This window comes from Corapipo altera, unplaced genomic scaffold, assembly GCF_003945725.1.
Source record: "Corapipo altera isolate COAL_440 unplaced genomic scaffold, ASM394572v1 58, whole genome shotgun sequence".
Classification (NCBI taxonomy): domain Eukaryota; kingdom Metazoa; phylum Chordata; class Aves; order Passeriformes; family Pipridae; genus Corapipo; species Corapipo altera.
In genome coordinates, this window is record NW_020884898.1 from 3,916,100 (window position 1) to 3,937,839 (window position 21,740).

General features: G+C 44.1%; 1 protein-coding gene across 3 annotated transcripts in view; it reads right to left on the reverse strand.

The window, feature by feature from the left end:
• The window catches only part of EVA1C (eva-1 homolog C), a 32,153-nt gene that overhangs the window by 1,647 nt on the left and 8,766 nt on the right, over window positions 1-21,740 (reverse strand). For 2 of the 3 annotated variants that reach the window (XM_027648784.1, XM_027648782.1), the window contains exons 2-6: window positions 17,797-17,993; window positions 14,385-14,508; window positions 11,316-11,468; window positions 3,497-3,640; window positions 392-463 (exon numbers count right to left, since the gene is read on the reverse strand). In XM_027648784.1, coding sequence (XP_027504585.1) covers window positions 392-463; window positions 3,497-3,640; window positions 11,316-11,468; window positions 14,385-14,508; window positions 17,797-17,868 — 565 coding nt within the window. In that variant the 5' untranslated portion in view covers window positions 17,869-17,993. The remainder of the gene's footprint in view (window positions 1-391; window positions 464-3,496; window positions 3,641-11,315; window positions 11,469-14,384; window positions 14,509-17,796; window positions 17,994-21,740) is intronic. The other variant, XM_027648783.1, reaches the window with a different exon arrangement.

Below are 21,740 nucleotides of genomic sequence, written 5' to 3' on the forward strand. Positions count from 1 at the left end.
CAAGGACTGCTGTGCGCTGCGTTACTGAGGACAGTGCACACACATGAGCCACCTCCTTAACTCTGTGGCCTTCAAGAAGAGCAGGTGTTGGCATAACTCTTAAAAGATTATTCACCCTGTGAAACAACTTCAGTCTCACTTTTACTCTTCCCAGAAATGCTGGTTGTGGGCAGGCTGGGCAGGTCACTCCTCTCACAGCGTTGCTGTGGCTGCAGAGCTGTGCCCGCATCCCACTCCCAGCCTGTCCCGCTGCCCTCCAAGGGAATGAGCAGCTGTTTCAGCAGGGTTTCCACTACCTCGTGCCTCAGATGAAGCTCTGCAGTGGGAAAATGGCCTGTTTCAATCAAAGACAAAGGGAAGCAGCAAACCCTGTGTCTGTGATGGTACATACCATCGTTCTGTTTTATGGAAGACTCGTTATCAGGGACGCCGGGGTTGACAGCCATGAGGATAAATTTAGGAACTGCAAAGACAAAAGACAAATTGTGTACTGTCAGTTTTAGGAACCCTCTCCCCAGTTAATTACTGTGTACAGCCCAGGCACCACCCCCCTTGTTTTCAAACTCTCAAGGGGTGTGCCAACCCTGGATAGGAGACAAAATTGGCCTATAAATTCAGGATAAAGCGCGCTACAGTCAGATGCTAAGTTGCATCTAGATACTGGGTTTGGATGAGGATAATTCACTGTCATTCTGACATAAATGTTTAAGTCTTGCATGATGTCCTCTGCACAGCCTCTGGGATGGAAGGTGGGGAGGATGGGAATAGATGAGCTAGGTGGGAGTGGGCTGCATCCTTCTCACTTCATTAATTTATTCCCTTGATAAGTGTTTGCAGTCTTCTTAAAGTAATTAAAAGAGCTAAAAGCGGGTGCACTGTGCAGACATCAAGGGTTCATTTATTCTGTGATGGGGGAACGGGCCCTTCAGACACGCAGATCTTGGCACCTGTTCCTGTACTGTGTGAAGATTGATTGATTGATTTTCAGACTGATGTGAAGGGGGAGAAAAAAGGAAGAAATTTCAAGTATGAACCTCACCTCTATCCCACTAGAAACATTTGCCAATAAATAGTGTTGAGAGAGTTAAATGGCACAGAGGAGACTGAAGTTTGCAACTTATCATAGTTTTCATTTGGAAAACAACTAAGAATAGGATTTTTTTTCCAAGCAGAACTTTTCTTTCTGTATGGGCTCAAAGTCAGAGCTGCTTCCTTTCCTCATGAAGGAATATTTTTGGGACTCTTAGCTCCTGTTTGCAGTGGAAGGCCAACAGAGATAGGGGAGAATGAGCTCATTTCTATTTTTGCTCGTCCCTCATCATAATTCTTTGCTGTTTTCCAGCAGCAGAACACTTTCCTTGGTGTGTGGGGCAGACAGGGAGCAGGATGGATTGTTTTCAGCCTGCACTCTGGATGTTCTGAACAAGTAAGTCCCTGTGTTGGGAACAACCTCCTGGGAGGATGCACCATTCCAGGGCCGATGCGGGACCCGAAGCTCCCATCACATGGCCTGGGACTCCTTTACCTGTGCTGATGTTTCTCCTGCTCCCATCCCAGGGGGAACTTCCCAGGGCTTTGCTTGCTCCTTACCCCCTGTGCTGTTCAAACATTTGTTGTAGGGAAATGTTTAATTCAAACCAGCATGAACAAAAAAAGCTCCTAGCTGCTTGCGTTGCTCCTTTTCATTATGAGGACTTCTAACTCGGATAGGCTGCACCAGGTTGCTGAATGGAGTAGCTGGTACCAGAACTGGAATTTTAATTAGGATAATCACATCAGTACTACAACAGCAGTACTTTGTCAAGTAGAGTGGGAGTCAGTCACCAAAGGCAGCCCACAGACAGACTCTGGCATCCAGGGAGCGTGGATGCACTGCGGGGCATCAGGAGCCCTGAGAGAGCATTCCATGATCCTGAAGCCGTCTCAGCAAGAGCCAGGAATGCCACCTCGGGCAGACAGGAGATGCTGCTCAGCAGGTCATCAGGGGACACTGAGGCTGCGAGAAACCAGCACCACCCAGCTCCTGTGATGCTTTTGCTGTCAGGAATTAACTGTGAAAATAAAACTGCAGCCAGACACACCAGGCCTAAACAGCTCCTGACCACTGTGGTGGGGAGTCACGATTTTTTTTCATGTTCCTGACCATGATGGAAACACTTTCGAGTGTGGCACAGCCTGTGGTCTGCTCTGCTGTGCTCTTGTCACTTCAGGGGGAGGCCTATTGGCATTATCTTGGGAAGCATCAAGTTAGCAGGGATCTTCTAGTGAGGAGAAGGAATTTAAGATGTCATTCTGGAATATGCCCAAACTCTTCCCATGTTCATTAGATGATCTGTGAAATAATCAGATCTGCAGATCATTGGCTAGTGCTTCAGATTGCACAGCTCAGTAGGATTTGGCAGAAGAAAAACTCCCAAATGTGCCAGCAACACACAAGAACACTATTTATTACGCATGTGTTTTGCAAAACCACTTCCCTAAATAAAAAGAATGCATAACTCCAGTGCAAACAAACTCTCTCTGCTTTTCTGGTGCACAGACATGCAAGAAGGAACAACTTGTTGTAATTATCCTCACGCTAATTAAAGAGAATTCTGCTAACCCATTCATAAAGGGAACTGCACAATAATATAACGTATTAGTGCCCTCTCCAACAACAGAAAGCTGAATTACTGCACTGCCTCTCACAACCAACTCACAGGCAGACTGAAAATCTCCCATGCCAGCAAGAAAGCAGCTAAGGCTCATTTTCCTCTGATCTTCAGGTCCATGGTGATCTGGCCATCAGTCCTACACTGCTGTTCCTAAAAACCCATGCCCTTTGACTACTACTCACCAGACATGCAGCTAAAGGACTCTGGTATGTCCCTGTGGAGCTGCTCCTATTGAAGAATTGTAAGGAATTCTGCTCTTCCCTTATGAAAATATATTAGTCTATAGCAACAATATGGAAAACTGTTCCCTCTTGTCCAAAGAGCTCCTGTCCTGCAACAGATGTATAACCTCAAGCCCTTCCTCTTCATGAACCTTTAGTTCCCTGTGCAAGGGAGAAACTGTAGGTGTGCTCACGTGAACCAGGTTTCAGGACTGGGCTTGTGCACAGTCCTTCAATTATGCTGAACTGCTTTACCTGCACAAATGCCAGACAATGCCAGGTTATTTTTCCCAGCTCTGTTGCAGTTGAGTTCTATTGAATTCTACTGAATTGTAATTTTGATAGTATTTCTCAAAAAAACCTAAATATCTACTTTATATTTTATTGTCAACTGCATTTTATGTAGGGAAAAAACCCTTAATGCCTGAGTTTTCATTAGATACAGCTCTTCCTATAGGGTCGTTCACATATTTTGGTTGTTCTTGTATGGCTGTGTCACAAACTTCCTATATGAAAGGGAAGGGGAGATGTAGGAAGGCTCAGTGTCCAGATGTGTGTTTGTCATAGTTTTGCTTTGCAAGCAGAATGAGGCTTTAAAAATGATGGTGCCTTTGCTCTTACCACATGCATAGCTGACAGTGAGGGATTTTGTCACTCCAGGAAGGCACGGGCTTCCAAAATCCTGGCTACTGACAATGATTTTGCATCTCTGCTTCCCAGAACACCTCTTTGATAAAACCTCCAGCGCTGTGTAAGACAAACAGTCTGAAAGAAAAATACATACAATAAATACAAAACACTGCTGTTATCCGAAATGAGAGCTGCTGGATGCATGACTAGAGATACAAATCTAATCTCGGGCATAAGTCTGTCCAAGCAGGATTTCAGAGTTAAATGTTAAGATCCGTCCATGCAGGGAAGTCAGCTGCAATGAAAATGTGAACTTGCAGCAAGGTAACTCTCCCATGTTGACTTCCAGGTGTAGTAAGAGTCATGTCAAGCTCCAAAGGGATGCCCAGTATAAGGTGTCTGTGTTCCCTTCATGATATCTTTGAAGAACTAAGCACATCCAAACAGCAGTCCATCTATTCCATCTCAAGACAGGTGTGCAAATCAAGGGAGATGAAATGCTGTTTGCAAGTCTTTCTCTTGGCCTCTGGGTTATTGAGATGAGTCAACTGGATGCCTAGTTTCAGTTCAAGTCAGGTGAGATCAATTTTTGTGTCACAATAGCTCAGGCTACAGGGAAGTTTGAGGTATTAAAAGTGGATTTTTGATTTATTACGAAGAGGTCAGAATGGGGTCAATATTTAGCCAGGGAAACATGTGGCAGCCAAAAATGGATTTTGCACTGAAACTGAAATCATTTGAGTGGGAAGATGTGTGAGTTACACTCTGTTTAAAAAAAAAAAAAAAAAAAAGAAAGAACATCTCTAAATGTGATTAAATTCCTGGTATCAACATGTGCTAAACTCCAAGCCACATAAATGCCCCTTTAGTTTGGTTTCTAAACAGAAAGGATGCAGAAATTACAAGTCTGGAGCAAGTAATTTTTCTGAAGCTGCTGCTTTCAGTCAGCATCACCGCAGGCATTTTGTGGCTTTCTGTGCATGACAGGTATGTCTCACTCCAGACTTCTGAGGCAAGGGCACTCTGAAGGTCTGAAAATAAAGTTCTCTGGACATTAAAACAGTCCCTCTTTCTCTAATAGAGGATGGCATCTGGTCACCTTCCAAATGCTGAAGCTCATTTGTGCCTCTTTAGAGGAAGGACAGACAGTGTTTGCAAAAGCACTCCAGAGGTTCCCCAAATGTGAAAAGAAGTGGAGGTTTGACATTGAGTTCTTGACAAAGAAAATTGACATTTAATGTGTGAAAATGGTGCAGATTTGTGATTTTTAGAGTTAATCCCCTGACACCAACACTAAATAAGTCATATACCTGAGCAGAGCCATCAGGAGATACTGGAATGATCTGTCTGACAAAGGCCTTGCAGGGTACTTTGGACATGGATCTTTCAGAGAGCAACTTTTGATTTGGCTTCTCAGAGACCTAAAATCCCAGTGCCTGTGTGTCCCAAGAGGTTGCTGGGAAGGCAGGGAAGGCTGACCTAAAGGACTGGGCAGTTCTAATTAAGTAACTCAGCAGTTTTAGCTCCCCTCCCTGGTGATTTCAGATGAGTAAGGATACATTTGTGTGGACATTTTAGGCAGCCAGTAGCTTACTCTGGCAAGTGCAAAAACAACAGGAGAGTATCAGGAACAATTATTGGGTGATTCATAGATGAATGGATTGGGAGCACAACAGCAAACTGAATTATGTTTTCTACAGAATTTCCTGCCCTGGGAGCTACTCTTTGTGCCTTACAAAAACAGGAGGCTGCTGTGCTGATGGTTTTCTACAAATTCAGTGATATGGCAAGTACATGTTTCATTTTGCCTTTGGTAGATGTTTGCTCTTGTTTCTGTGGGAGTTAATAGCTTCTTATCTTCTATATCCATGTTGGATTTGGCTCCTCTACCTGGGGAGCCAGTTGTCATGTGCCTGCAGGCTCTTGGCAGGCCCATTTTTGGAGAACCTCCCAGGGATTGCTTGGTGTCACAGGTGAGTAAATGCGAACTGGTTGCATGGCTGGTTTGCTTTTGCAGGACACCACAGGAGTTACCTGGTAAGTCCTACAACATAAAAAAACCTATTTAACAACTTCCTGCATTCTAAAAATATTTTGGTTTTTAGTGATTCAGTCAAAAAATGTTCTTTTTTTTTTTTTTCTATCTGGTTTATGAGCATCCTTGCTGCCTTCCTGCTAGCTCTCCCAGCAGCTCTGATGGGAATGACTTGAATAACTTATCCTCCTAGTCAAACACCTTATTCCAGTGGCTGAATGAGGAGAGGACTCATTCAGTGCTGCATCTTGAGTAAAGGAGTCCCACAGAACAGCCCCAAAGAAAGCAGCAATGGGGAGATGAACATAAATACACAGAGTGGCTTCTTTCTGGCTGTCCAAGTGCTGCTTGAGCTGCACGTGCCTGTGGGGCTTGTTAAACTGGTACCATCCATTTACAATAAACTGCCTCTTGAAAGGCACATTCCCAGCATGCTAAAAAGGCTGGTGGCATCCAGTGGTGGACAGGGCAGCGAGGTGTGGCTGGGAAAATGCTCCATTCCTCACATCTCTCTCCCAAAACTGCTGAGCCTGTTGGTGGATCTTTTGTACCAGACACCGCTATGGATGGCACGGGTGTCAGGATGAGGTTCTTAGTGCAGTAATAAACCATCCAATCTGACTGCAGCTATTTAACAGTTGGAGTAGAAAGCCTTGTTTCTGGAGGAAAGGCTCTTTCAGCTCCCTAATTAGCTTTGTTTGGGAAAGTTTTGGCATGCAAATGACACGCTATAAATCATGCAGGTTTTAATGAGAAGCAATTTGTCTTCTGGTTTCTTAAAGCTTTTCTCAATTCAGACAGGAGGAGCTTCCCCTCCCTTTCTTTCCACCCTGCCACACAAGACCTGCAGATAGGTGATGGAGCATCTTGTGCCAAGCTCTGGCAACAGCATCCTGTCCCACCCTCTCCAAACATTTCCAGCTGCCCTGTTCTCCCACATCACAATGCACAGGGTGAGCACTGGGACTGGGAGGGCAGGGGATGTGTCTCAAATGCGGATCCACATGACATAAGTAACAGGCTGGTGAAGGACCAGGGCACACAAGAAAAACCCCTCCACAATTTGTCACCCTGACACTGAAGCCCAGCTGCTCCTTGCTTTCATCCCCAACTGCTCCTTATGCTGATTTATGTGTCCTGGGCTGTGCCCACCCCTAGAAGAATAAGGAGCTCGCTTTTAAAATCAACTGAAAGCAAAGATTTCACACCTCCAAATCAGGATGGCTTGTGCTTTGTGGAGCCCAAATATCAGCTCTCAGGATAAGAATTGACAAGGCAAAGCTGTGGAGTTTGGAGCAAGCTACGGCTGCAGACTCCTAAAGAAAGTTACCATAATACTATGGTAATTTATGCAAGAGCATGGCACACAGGGTTCCCCTGTGCATCAGAAAAGGGCCATTTGAACCGCTGATTCCAGCAGAAACACACAATATCATTAGCACCACTTAGGAAAAGTGTCGCTGATACCTTTATATTCCAGGTCCAAGTATTGTCAGTAAACGAGGCAGGATGATGTGCCAGAAATCCTACTTACTGATAGTACAGGCCATTCCCTGGAAGTTAATCCAGCACCGAGACTTCCTGAACAGCTGCACCCTTTCTCCCTCTCCCTGCAGTGCCTGTCCTGAGGCCCTGGAAGCCTGCAGGAGATTACCCTGTTGCCTGGTTTGATTTACAAGCAGCTCCAAGTTCAGAACTCAGTATTTTGTACAAAAACCCCAAACCTGATTTTTCTCTCCTCCTTGCACATGCATGTGCAGAGTGAGGGATCCATCCCACCAACATCAAGGGCAAGGGACAGGTGGAGCTCCCCACTTCCTGGGAACAGCAGGAACCAAATTCCCTGCTCCTGCATGTGCACAGGCAGGAGTTCATGGGCTTGTTTTAAACTTGAGGGCCAAGTGTGTTTTTTCCAAACAGTTAAAAAATCTGAGCTATAAAAAACTAGACACAGGAAATCCCCTGAATTAATGGATGAAGTGATGTGCACCTCAGACTGCTTCAAGTACCTTCCAACAGCCAAATCTGACCTTCCCTGTTCATCTCAGCAGAAAGTTACTTGGACTCTAAAAATGGTGGCCGGTCTCTTCTTCCCTTCAAACAATCACTCCTCATCCTGCCACTGCTCTGAACATATCTTTTAAGGAAGTTTTATCTTGACAAGATTTGTTGGGGCCAAGGGATGTAATAGCTCCTGCTGGCACCTTTTGGGGCCCCAAACACCTACCTAGCTTCCCAGTTTCCTCAGGCTGACACAGACAAGGACCTTTTCATATCTAATGTGTGCACACAGAGAGAGCTGACTTCAGGTTTGTTGTGGTGGAAGCAAAATCAAACTATTTTATCCTTACTTTTACAGCCACAAAATTCATTTGACTGCTGTCTCCCACACCCAAAGTGCCCAGGCAGTATGTACACATTCCCAGATCTGCCTATAGCCACTTGTGCCTTCACTGCAGTTATTTCTGCTCTCAGGAGACTTTCCCAAAGGACTGGCTCACACTAGGAAGAGAGAACAGAAATCAAAAGCTTTTCAATCACTGTCAGTGAATAAGAGATGAAAGGCCCTTTAAATTGTCCACAATACTGATACAAAATAAATTAAAAAAAAATTACAAAAAATCACAGCATCACAGAAACCTGTTATGTAAAAAAATTATGACACCTATGAACTAGAAAGAACCTGCAGGATTTTGAAAATCCCCCTTGTTTGTCTTGCTAACATCCCTTCCTCTTAGCTGAATCCCACTGGAAAGAGGGGATTAGGACAAAACCCAGCCCTAGGGTATGTCATGCCATGGTGCAAGCTGTGATGAGAGTGTGTGAATTCTCCACCTCCCCTCCCAGCCTCCCAAAAGTGGGACCAGGTAGAAGAGAGGGCTGTGCTGGTCACTTGTGCTGGAAGGGATACACATCTGACCAGCCAATGCATATCCAGGTGAAATTTCTGGGAAGGATATTGCAGTGTTCTACTTGCAAGTTGCAGCTGGAGATGATCCACTGGAGCCTACTGTCAAGTATTTTCATGTATTAACAGGAGTAATTTATTATTTGAGAGGTGTTTGTTGACCTGAATCTTCCTTGTGCTCTCTATGGTAACCTGTTCTGGCGCAATCCTTTAACTTCTTCTGGCCAATACATTTTCTCTTTCCTCATGCACATGTTAGTACAAATATAAAATAGATAATGGGTCTGAAAAGGCAACAGCTCACACAGGAACAAACTGCTATGTTTTCCTGCTTTGGTGCTGTGCACAAGAGATTCATCAAAGCAGAACCATCTGCTACAAAACCGCACCCAGCATTTTCTTGTAAAGTTTTTGATAATCTCAGTAAAACAGGGAAGTTGCTCTCTGGAAATTCTGTACAGTCTTACAAGTGCCAGGCATTTGGACAGCTGCAGAAGCTGTTTTTCACTATTGAACTGGTTCAGAAAACCCACTGCACAAGTAATGAGTCATGTTAAATGTAAAACTGAGGGTCAGAACAGGTGCTGCAAGGCCCATAGCAGAGATGGATTTATACACTCTATTTCCTACATGGAGAAGAGCCTTTAGGCTAAAGAAATGTTATGTTTCCTTGTGTTCCCTTTGAAGCAAAGCTCTGAAAATCTGTCAGCTGATTTGACTGGTAGCTCATGGAAAAGTGATGGTTCAGAATACATCTGTGCCAGCCCAAAGCTGCTGTTTGTCACTGCTTATCACATGTAACATCAGGTAAACAAGATCTAGAGCAGTATCTAATTAATTCAGTACCCAGTACCCCTGGCAGGACCATACCAGGTGTGGAGAGATGCAAAACTTGAGCTCAACAGAGACTTCCTATGCCTGGCATTAGGACCTAACATGTCCTAAAACAAAACTCTTCTGCATGGTGTAAAAAACTGCCTCACAGTTTCTCTGTGACGCAGTGAAAGAACTGGAAAGGCTCAGGCACTGCCTTTAGGCTGAGAAGCACAAATGTGGGCAGAAACAACAACAAATGCGCGTTGGAGCCAATTTAGCTTTTGGTGCAAACATAAACAAGTAAGTGGGCTCTGATTCAGGAAGGAAAAGCAGCTAAAGTAAGTTTTCAAATTGTCTCAAGTCATTACAATCATGCTGACATTCAAATTACCATTGCTTTCCCTGAGAGAAAGGTAGACAGGCATTTCTGAAGTCTAATCATGCACCCACTCAAATCAGTAGGTGCTTAAATAACCACATAAGATTTAAGCTCGAGACAGACAGATCTGGAGTCAATTGGATCTGGGTCCTAAGTGCCAAGTCTTTTGTGGTAACTGAATGTGAACTCCCATGCTGCACAGGTGCTCTTGGAAATTCTACTGCCTGCACAGAGTCACTGGTACTGTGCAGGAAGAGGCCAAACACCTGGAAAATCTATACAAGGATCTACCTTCTGTAGATCTACTTTGTGTTTGTCTCAGGTTTTATGCTCTCTCCTATTACCAGTGTCATGGGTTGCTTTATAGAACACAAAACCAGCACCAGCCAGGGCATTGCTCCAGAAGTGCTTGTATACAGGGGCCACAGCAAAGCTTGTTGCTGTTGCAAATTCTTTCTCTATTTATCCTGGGAAACTTTATCCAGTAAGAAGGGTTGGCAGAATTCTGGTCTGTGAACTGTAAGTGCTGACATTAGAGGCGAGTGATTTTTAGAGGTGACTGAAGTGCAAGACATGAGCATGAACCCAAGCCTTTCTCGATAAGCTGAGCCATCTCTGCCCTGCCTTGTATCATACACGGCCATGGTGAAGGATGTGTGGGTCTGTCAAAGACCTGCTAAAATGTTTCCTCCACACAACAGACAGGCAGAACTAAGTCAGTGTGAAGGCCCACACAAGGTGTGAAATACAGACCTGGCAATATTAAATAGATCCTTGTCTAAGAACAGATCACGATTTTCAGCCAATGCATTTTTAATAGTATCTATATAACTAAATAGAAACATTGGCTTGCAGACAAAGGGCTTTTAAGATTAATTATTGATCTCTTCTTGATGTTCAGATAAGCTTCTCATAGATTACACTTGTAGTATGTTTCTTAGGAGCAATTCTCAGCCTTTGCACAGGCTGGCATCAGTCACACAAGCCCTTCCCTGTCTGGTACTAAGGCATTTGAACAGCATACACACCTTATGCTGGCATCAAAATTTACCTTCATGCCTTCAGTGTCAACCACTGAACATATTAGTCAGTTCAGTACCGTGTGCATAGGACATTCCTGTCTGCTGGACTTGGTGCCAAAGAGAAGTCCCAGGCACATTTAATTTCCTGGGATACCACCACAGTCTTGGACTTCGGTGATACAGCAGCATCTAAGCAATGAACCCTGCCCTATGGGTCCTCTCCTTGCAGTCTGCAGTTAAGGCATGGAAGATCTGGTAGAAAAAAGGATCAGAGAAGAAGGGAGCAGTAAAACACGGTGTTAGGGTCGCCTGATTGATATCAGAAGCTGGAGGAAGAAGAGAGGCAAAGAGCTGATATTTAGTGCACGTCACCTAAGTTCAAGACAGGAAACAGAACTAGTTTTAGACATTAATCATACTAAAGACTGATTAACTACATGAAAATTTATTACTTTGCTGCATTTCTTCCTCTATGTTCCTCACTCATGCTGGGCAATTCTTTTGCGTTTCAGAAATAATCTCTCTCACATTTCAATCACTGACCCTTTCAAAACGCCATTGCTCTTGCACCTGAAGCTTTCTCCCCATCTGTTTCCCCTCTTCTCTGTGCACCTGCTTGGAGAAGGTCTATGAGCAGTGTACAAACATACCAAAGGGGGGGATGTGCTCCGCCTCTGCCGAGCAGGCGCTCTCCTCCTGGGCCCATCTGCCATAGGTGGCCGAGTAGATGATAAGGAACTTGGATTCCTGGCAGTGGAGTTTCAGTTCCTGGTTCTCACATGCTGATTTGGTTTTGTATTCAGCTAAAGTAGAAGCAAACAGCAAGAAGGTAACATGAGGCAATTTATTCAGCTGGGCTGTTAATAGTAAATAGCAGCGTGACAGAAACCAGCTTTTCTGCAACTGCTGTCGCGAGTGGCATGTGGCACCAGTACAAGAGAGACAGAGTCAATAGCAGAGCACTTCCTCCAACTGAATGCTCCCATGTGATTATCCAGAGCCTTTGGCTCCGTTTTGAATTGAATAAAAAAAATTAATTTTGCCAATCTCCTCTACCAGTAGAACAGCCTCCCCCCTTCCTGCCTGATTTCCTGGCTTGCTTTCCACCCCTGCTCCACAGCAGAAACCTCATCCTTCCCTTTTGTGTCTCCCCAGGACACTGTTGCTCTACGCCCACCTCGGCTGCCCTGAGCACTCATCAATCATGGGCATGGCTGGCACCGCTCGGTGACAGCACCGGGTGAGGGACAGAGAATGGGAGGATAAAGGCATGGGAAAGGGCTCTCCAACCCGAGCCAGGCACTGCTCCCAGCTGTATTTGCAGGGCTTCACCAAGGTCAGGGGGTTTGCCTGAGCTTCACTATCCAGCTCGGGCTCATTGGAAAGTTTTGCTGACAAAGCAATGTGAATCAGGAGCCTGAGAAAAACACCCCCTCTCCCTGCTCAGCTGGCACAGCCACATGGGCAGCACTCGCAGCACAGAGGTGGGGAAGTCAGTGAGCTCATCTCCCAGTCATAATGGCTGATCCCTCCTGGAGAACCAGCTAAAACTGTATCTGGCCAGGGAAGCTCTTGCTGGCCTAAGCAGCTGCTCTCCCTGTGGTATTTTACCTGCTCGAATCTTCCTGGTCTAACTGTGGTGGCAAACCTTTTTACAGCAGATAAGGCCAGGGAGAAGAGCTTTTTCTCCTCCTATTTTTTTGTCCTCAAAAATGTGAAAACAGGAAAAGGAGGTCCCTGACTGAGCAAGAGAAAATGGAAACCTTATTTTTAGCGAATGATGTCCCAGCGAGTGGAGTGTGAGTGTTGGAACTGTAGAGAGAAAAAACTATCTATTAATTAAAAAAAAAAATTATTGTTTCATCCAGAATAGAACAGATAAAACAATTGGTAACAATCCAGTTTCTTCCATTCAAGCTCATCAACAGCCACAAGTTTAAGTCTAAAAAAGAGTTATTTTTAAAAAACACATGACCTGCTGCAGATTGTCACTTCTGCAGAAGCACCTGCCATACCACCCAGAAAAATCATGCCAAAAACCAGGGGCTCTGCCCAAGGGCTGACAGGCTAAAGCTGTGTTCTGTGGCTGTGCTGGAGGGGCTCTGGAAGTACAGACAACAGAGACAAACTCCCAAGTGGTATCAGACAGGGTAAGATTTCAACAGAGATCTCTGCAGACACAGAGCAAAAATAATTCTAAATAGATGAAAAACAGAGGTATTTAGGCAATTGCTGAAGTGCCCACTTGAAGGGAAGGAGGCTGCAAAATATACAAGTTATACTCAAGTGATTTCCTGAGCAAGGAAGTTTTCCACTGCCAAGCCTAACAATATTGGTATCTTACCTACAAATATAAATTTCCTGTCATGAGAAATCATGTAGTTTGCACTGGAATTGGATTATTTCTCAATCTTGAGGGCAGCACTTGCTCTTAAATACATTTTTTACCAGCTTTTGTAAAATTCAGACCACAGAAAGCACTATGTAATCAAAGAAGCTCATTTCCAATGGGGAAAAATATTAAGCAGATCCTGAAAGTAACAAACAGGTTCCCAGTTCACTTCTGATTAGTAAAAAGAGATTTCCAATGACACAGACACAGCTATGATATTCAAATCCATCTACTATTAATAATGCACTAATTGGAATATGTAAAAAAATTAAGCTATTGATATATTAAAGCGGATAATGAAAATTTTAAATGTCAGGCACTTTTTTCCACTAATGGCTGGCCCAGTGTATCCCCCTGGGAGTTCTTGTGTCAGAGGTTTGCCAAATGTAACATCTGCCTCTTGTCTCTCTGCTCTGACTTCCACACCCTGCATGCATTGGCCCTTCAGTTTGCCTGCCACCTAATCCTGTTCCCCCAGTGGTGTCTGTCCTAATGCCCTGGTTTAAGAAAATCCCTTCAGTGCTCTCTGCTGTGGTTGTGGGATAGTGTTTCTGAGTTGGCTGGCGAATCTACCCATAAATCATCCTTCAGCTGTTTTCTTTGGGACCCATTTCAGCCACGCTGGGGATTAGCTGCCAAAAAAGGTGAGCCCTCAGGCCACTGGGGCTTGTTCTCATATACAATAGCAACAAGAAAAACAATAAAAAACACCAATAAACGAAACCTCTCAATCATTCTTCCACTTTCTCATGTTTACAAAGCAGACTCCTTCTGAGGCAGGATTTGTCCCTTGACACATCAACATCAAATACCTGCACAGATCACAGGTGATTCTACAACATACCCTGTAACAAAGTCAGCACATCTATCCTCTGGCCATTATTCCCTTAAGTGGGAGGCATTTTTGAATCTTTGAAACCTTTGGTCCCAGCTCCTTAAGTATTTTTGCATATTCCTCACTGTGATATCTTCTGCATCATTTGGATCCTTAGCCCCAGCATCTGCTTTTGCTGTTCATCTCTGTCTTTCTAATATGACATTATTATTGCTATTTCTCTAAAAATAGTTTCCAAAACATTTTTCCTTTCTAGTCTGATGTCTGACAGGTGGTCCTACCAAACTACACTGGTCAGGACACTGGCAGCAAGCACCCTGAATCTGCAAATACAGTGAGAGCTAAGGTAAAGTAGAAAAGAACAATTTGCTATCAATCCAAGAGCCCCAAAGCTCCACACAGATTTATGCAAAGCCTCATGCAGTGGCATTTTAATCAAAAGAAGCAACAAAAGACACAGAAAAACACATTTGCCTGATGTCGATTACTTACTAGGTTTGCATTTAAAGGAGACAAGGAGGAATTTAGTGGTTCCTGGACAGAGATCAGGCCCAAAAACCCGACTATTGACAAGGAGTTGGCAGGATCTCAGGTTTTGGCATTCATCCAGTACTTTCTAGAACAATGGGCAAAAAGGATAGGCTTGAAAACAAGGTATGAAGCTACACAGCAATGAGAACACTTAGTTGTGCTTTGTTCTATACAGGAGAGAAATCACAACTTTTTGGCTATAAACATGCAAGAAACATCTGTATCACTGGACCTAGGCCATATCTCTACTGGACTTAGAGTCATGGCCAAGTTTATGGGATCACATTCACCACAGCAATGCTCACGGCAAATTAGGATGTTACCAATTTACTGTTGTTACTTTTCCCTCTGCCCCCAGGGGAGTCAGCCAAATTTCCCCCAGTGCCACCACAGCCTTGGTGGTGCAGAGCCCAGAGAAAGAGGGAACACACTGACCCCCCAGCTTTTTCCCTGAATGTGCCTGAGACATATGCTCCTGAGCACATTTATGGGAGTGCAATGTCCAGGTGAAGCCTGGCAACTCAAAAAGAGATCTTTTTAACCATTTCGTATTGATCTACGTATGTGTACCTGATCATGCTCTGTAATAATCTTCACTTGAGAGAGTTCTAACTAATGGCTTGGTGTGCTGAGGGACACTGAAGCACAACCCTATGTTTAAGCCATGTGTTTGACCTCCCGCTTAAGAGACGCTTGCAGTTACACACATGATCAGATATTTGCTTGACTTGTCACTTGAGAAAATTTCAGAATTGGTTTGATTGCAAAGCACAGATGTGCCTGTCTATCCTCAGCCTCCATGTCTTGTTTTGTAGGGGTTTTTTAACACTGTTGTTCTAAGGCCATATTTATTCCAAATTTATTGGCCCAAATTTATTGGTTCTCTCTGTGCTGCTTCCCCTGGGAGTGGCAACAGAGAAGGACAACAAACAGGTCAGCACAAAGGGCCATGTGGGCCCTCTCCAAGTCCTGCAGAAGGTCTGAGTACTCCTACTGCTCACACTGGTGCTCCCACTTCAACAGCAGGTTTGGAACTGAAGCTGCAGAAAATATGAAGACATTGCCCAAAGTGAGTCTGTGTCCAGTTTTTAACACAGTCACAAGCCAAAGCACCTAAAAAACCCCAGTTTAAATGTGGCACTGTACTCAGGAAATTCTTAGTCACCTTCAAAGCTCAGTTTAGAGAGGGCTTTTCTGACACCTTTTTTGGATAGTCTGTGGTGTTGTGCCCAGGCTTTTGATTAAAATCACAGCAGGCTGTGACAAGGAGGGTGTTATCCTCAGGTCACCCCACCCTTAACAGGACTAACTGTAAGACAGCATTCCCTGATAGTTATAGGTAGTCCCATAAAATCTATGGGAGTTTTTGCATTGTTTCTCATCAGAAGTGGTCTCAGTCATATCAAGAGGTCAAATCACAAATTTACCACTGTGATAGCAGAAGCTGCATTCCTGTTTCCAGGCTGAGAGAGTTGGCAGTGGCTGGATCTCTGCTGTCATCCCTGGAAGCCATCCCTCCCAGCAGCAATGACACACATTAGCAGTACATTGCAGTGATCCTGTAACCCTCAGATTGATAGAAGGAAAGGACTTGCATCCAACACTTTTTGAGCATTAATGCACTCTAAATTAGAGTTTAAAAGGGAAGGGAAAGCACAGCAGGTTTAATTTTATAAGTCAATTCTTCTTTTATAGAATTGCAAGTCAAACAAATAACTCCTCCTTATTTGGGATGGTTCTGGAAGGGACCAGTGAAATAGAGTTACATCTTTAGCAAGGCGAGAGCTGTCCCCTACTGAGTCACCTTCTGTTTGCACCTGATCTGAATCATCTCCTGTGCATCTGTTTGTATTTTCTCCTGCTTAATGCAAACAGCAGCAGCATTTTCTGTCCTGTTGCTGTGCACAAGCACGCAGACACAAAAACAATGACACTCAAAATAGCACCAGGCTGTTAATATCTAGAGATGGATCCAGCTCTGCAGGGATCCCTCTAATGGGAGGCCGATGTAAAACGTGCCTGTTGTGCTTCCTCCTGGCTGCAGGGCAGCATCACACCCCACTGTGGGACTGCAGATTGGCTTCCAGAGGGAAGAGGAGGAGGGGTGAGATCACTGGTGCTCTTTTCTAAGAAATCAGTTTACAAGATGTGTCTCTTCTCCTTGACAGAACAGGAACTCCCTGAGATGCAAAGTGTCTCTCACGTTCTTGGCCTCACCAAAATGCTTTCATGCCTTTGATCAGTGACAGTGCCTGAATGATGATGATAGTTTATACGACAGTTATCCCATGCTGTGTTTTTTATATTCACGGAAAAAAACTGCCCATGGAGACCTCACAAGCCCAAAATAATCATTGGTGTTGCTTTGCTGTGGTCAGTAAAATGACACCAAGGATGCATCTGGCCTACTGTTTTTGGTGGGGAGAGGTACTTTCATGTGGCCTGTAGGTAATATTTGGAATGTCTTTAGAAATTGCAGTACATTACAGGCACTTATAAAACTGCCTTAATACTGATTCTGGAGAAAGGATATTACTGCCAAACCACTCTATAGAACTCTTCAACCAGCTAGGGGCGGGAACAGACACTCCCCGTTGTCAAGAAGGAATGTGTCTGCTATAGGCACAAATGTTGGAAATACTAATCAAAGCTTCAAATGTTCACAGAAGCTTCTGTAGACCATCTGCAGCAGTTTCACCAACAGAACATGTTCAGAATCCACTGACTACTCATTTTTGCGATGTTTTGCTGAATTTGGCCCAACACTGGGCATTTTTCACTGTGATGAAGCAGTGATAAGTCAGACCTTCTAAGTCATGTTATGAAAGTCTCCACAGTGGAAAGTAATAATTGATGAAGTATAAATGATTTTAAGCTATTCTTAAGCAGGCCCAGCAAACAAACCATAAGATATTGCTGATACAGATCAGGTATTCACAGAAATGCAGATATCTGTAGAAATACTTAGGATTTGCTGTTTAGCTTTCACTGTGCCTTTTCAGTGAGGAAAGAAAGGCATGGAACAAGCCAGATGCCAACCAGAATACCATTTTATTCAGTGGATTTGTAACCCAGCTCTGTCCAATGGTTGTATTCTCTCCTGGGGACAAGGAGGGCCTGTGTGATAGATTAAGGTTGGTCAACTCAGTCACGATGCCCTTGACTGGAAAGGAACTATTTTAGGGAACTTTGAGAAGGGGGTTTCCAAGGCAATCTACAAAGCTCTCACAATCCTATGGTAATATCCTCCTGACCAGACAAATCCTTTCAGCTGTAACACTTTTGATGGTAAACTGACATAGGTACGGTGTCATTTCATTCAACGTTGCGAACACTTGCATGGAAACATTAAGAACTTTACAACGTGGGGTACCTGCAAAGAGGTGGGTGCCACACAGTTTCTCGGCTCTGCCATCTTTGTTTGAGGCTCCTGAGTGCTGCACATGTGGGAGTCTTGCCCGTAAAATGCTGACTGAACACTGATGGTTGAGTGCCGAGGACAGTGCAGGCTCAGGTGCTCCCCATCGCAGGCATAGGCTGTGTGGTTCTGCAGGAGCTTGGTTAGGTAACCTAGAAAATATTCAGCTGTTACAACTAGTACAGGAAACCACAAGCTCTCGCCCGACAAAAAGAAAACCACAATCAGTCTCCGGAAAGGGCACTGTAGTCAAGGTTATACACCTGGCCTGCAGCCACACGGTTCTGTGAATGGGTCAACCTTTCGTGCTCGTAAAGGTCAGGGCCAGGACACGTGGGGTTGTGTGGCCATGAGTCACAGCCCTCCCAGCACTCCAGCAGCAGCAGGATGTGTTGTCATGGACAATCCCTGGCCTCAGGCCCTTGCCAGTCACGGCTGTGCTCAGTCTTAGGTGTGTCTGCAGAGGTCAGAAGGGGTATTACTTGGTTTTGTGGGCCAGGCTCTTGCATTCCAGCTGGCTAAAGGTACTCCTTACACCTTGTCTTAAAAGGATGCTCTGCACTTCTGGACTTCTAGGCAGTTGTGTTTCACTCTTAAGAATAACGGAGAAACCGCCCTACACGCATTTTCTTGTTTCCATGGCTGAATCATGGGGGAGAGGTTTATCATTAAAACAAAAATCAGTTTTCTTAAAGAAAATATTGAAAAGGAGTTTGCTCGTCCCATTTAATTTCCACACTTCTGCCCTTTATAAACCTTTCCCCAAACACAAGCAATTTTTAAAAAAGTTTTTTAAATAGAAACTTAAGAACTCTAAGCAAAAGATATGAAACTTATAGAATTGTGGAATGGTTTGGATTGGAAGGGACCTTATAAATCACCCAGTTCCAACCTTCTGCCATGGGCAGGGACACCTTCCACTGAGTTGCTTCAAGCGCCATCCACCTGTCCTTGAACACTTCCAGGCATAGGTCAAACATTTCAGTTCTCTGGCATTTTTTCCAGCTCTGACTGTGCAACTAGATAAGGAAAATCAGCTCCCCTATCAGTTACTAAGTCTGGAGAAAGGAGAAGCCTGCTCCACTACTGCCTTTGCTGTTCCTGATCTACACAGGAATCATGTAGATGCACCTTCTAAGTGCAGCACAGCTGTACGTGAGTTCCCCACCTCCCCGACCTCAGTCTGAGCACTGGCACTGGAACCAGGGCACAAAAAATGTCATGCCCTGTATTTGCAGTCTGGATCTCAAGGAGACCATGGCCAAGCCACAATCCCCATGGCCACTCATAGGTTAAAAAAAAAAACCCAAACTCACAACCAAATCCATCCCCTACATTTTCTGTGTAATTGAGATCACAAATAATTGAAGTTCCCTGCCAGAGCCACTCCTCTGCCAGCCTGCTCCTGGGAGGTGCTGAGTGTTGCCAGGAAAATGGGCCAAGTGCCCAATTGCACCCAAGTGACTTTGCCACAGCCTGATGCTGCAAAGGGGCCTCCAGTGGCCTTTGTTGCTGCTGAACACCTTTGGTATCACCATCGTGGCATAAAGGGCCTCAGTGTCAGAGCATTCAGCCCCACATGAGTTGTGGGCATTCAACACCTCCAAAGATACAGCCCGATATTTGTAATCATTTCAATTCTTCAGGTTTCAAGTTACTTGGAACCAAGAGTGCCGTATAAAAACCAGTGCAGTATTCCCTAAAGAATATCAGCTATGCTGTGATTTGGATGAGTTCCCTGGCATCTTAACTGCTACTTTGATCCTGCAAATTCCTAATCCAGTATCTAAGCACCTTTCTCCAACAATTGCAACTATTCAATCTTAAAAAAAAAAAAAAAGTCTTTATAAAAAACTTGCCCTGATTCCATTGGAGCACTATGGTCCCCTTGTAAAATCAGCATTAGATGGACTAGTGAAAATAAGACATCAAGCTCTCTGGCCTTCCAAGCAGACATGACTCTGCTGTTATTAAAATCCTCGTGTGTTTGCACACAATAAAGGATAAAAATAGTAATGGAAATTGCTGAAACCTAATGTTCTCTGATAAGAGGAGTGGTGACGTATGAGTATCTAAATCGCTCGTCTCACATGGCAGACCATGTAAACCTGCATTTTTTATTACTACACACACAGACCATGCAGATATGGGTGGAGTAGCCCTTCACAGCTCACAGCCCATGCTGAGGAAGAATTCCCACTCTAAAAATCGTGATTTCCTCTTGCTCTTCCCTGAAAAACTCCAGGTTCTTTGCTCTCCTCATGCTAGCCCTCTGCACAAAACAGGGTACTGCCTGCCCTGCCCTCAGTGAGGGAATGAAATTTTCTCAGCAGCTGCTGCCTCTCACCTCGTCCCAGAGCGCTGCTTGAACCGGAGGGAGCCATTCCCAAGCTACTTTCCCTCCTTTCCTGGGCAGCAATGCCTTGTAGTCACTCTGGTAGGAGCTTCATCTCCTTGAGACCATGAGCATCCCTATATTGCTTACTGAATTCTGCACAGAAACACATTTCCCCTACGGAAACAAGGTCAGCCAAACAACAATGTCAGGTGAGGGGGAAAATATGGTCTTATCCCTACAATTAATACCAGCCATGATGATCAAGAGTGAGGGCATTGAGAGTGCTGTGGCTCCTCCTGAGGCAGTATCCTGTCATCTCATTTTGTGTTTATTTCATCAATATTTGGGACTGAGAAATCAGAACACTTATGAGTTACGGGGTTTCTTCCCTGAGCAAACAGAATCTTAAGCAGACCATATAAAAAAAACTTAGATGACTTAATGTTGTTTATTTTTCTCATTGTTTTCTGGGTTGTTGGGTGATGGAGAGGGAGGTGGTGTTCAGCTGCAGCAGTCACTTTCTCACATGTTATCTGCAACGAGGAGGACAATAGAGCTCCTCTTTCTGTTTTTCAAAAATAATAAATTTCACTCTTTAAAACAATATGAAACGTTATACAAAAAAATCCACTACTGTGAGAATTGTCTAAATTAGAAAAACTTGGCAATACTGCAGTGTCCCAATAATATCTGTGTGAAAGCTCCAGTAGGAACTTTCCCATTAATCCAAGACACACATTCATAAGTGACGTATGGGGTGCTCTGCATACAAAATCATGTACAAGACGTTACAGACTGGCTCAGAAGTTAAGCCTGAAGCAATGGGCAACAAAAAGATCCCATTGATTTGAAGGCCAGAAGGTATCATCCCACGCAACTGTTTGCCTAACCCAGACTACTCACTCATTGTAACTTTGTACTGAGGCTCAAAACACCAGTGCAGAATCCAAGCTTAATCCTTTCTTCCAGAATTAGCCAAATTAGTCACAGTTCTTTCTGTGGCAACTCTTTTTTTGTAATTGTGATGGAGGGCAAAATGTTACCCACGAAAGACACTGTTTATAAAATTCACAATGCTGTTTCTTGCCTCATCATTTTATTCTTTTGTATCTAAGTACGTTGTAAACATCCTATTTGAGTCACTCTAGCCACACCTGATCTCACAGTCTTTTATCAGTAAGAAATACACTTGGGCAGAAGCACTGCTTATTCTACTCAAAGTAGCACAACAGCTTTACTCAGCAGATCCACATACCTGCTTAATAAATGCTTTTCCTGCATAATCACTCATTTGATTTAATTTCCCTCCATGGCTTGTTTTCTTCAGTGTGCCTTTTTCCACTATTCTTCTCAACCCTCCTACCCTTTGCTGGAGACTACCATCCTACTGACTTCATCCTTTCAGTTGTACTGCAGGAGATGGCATGAAAAGTTTATTTGCCACACAAGGAAAATATTTTTTGTATAATCACTGTATTTTTTCTATTATCTAAACCTTTTTTGATGTGAGGATAGATGCTTAGTTGAAAAAATTAGTGATAATCTAGTTTCACTGATAAGC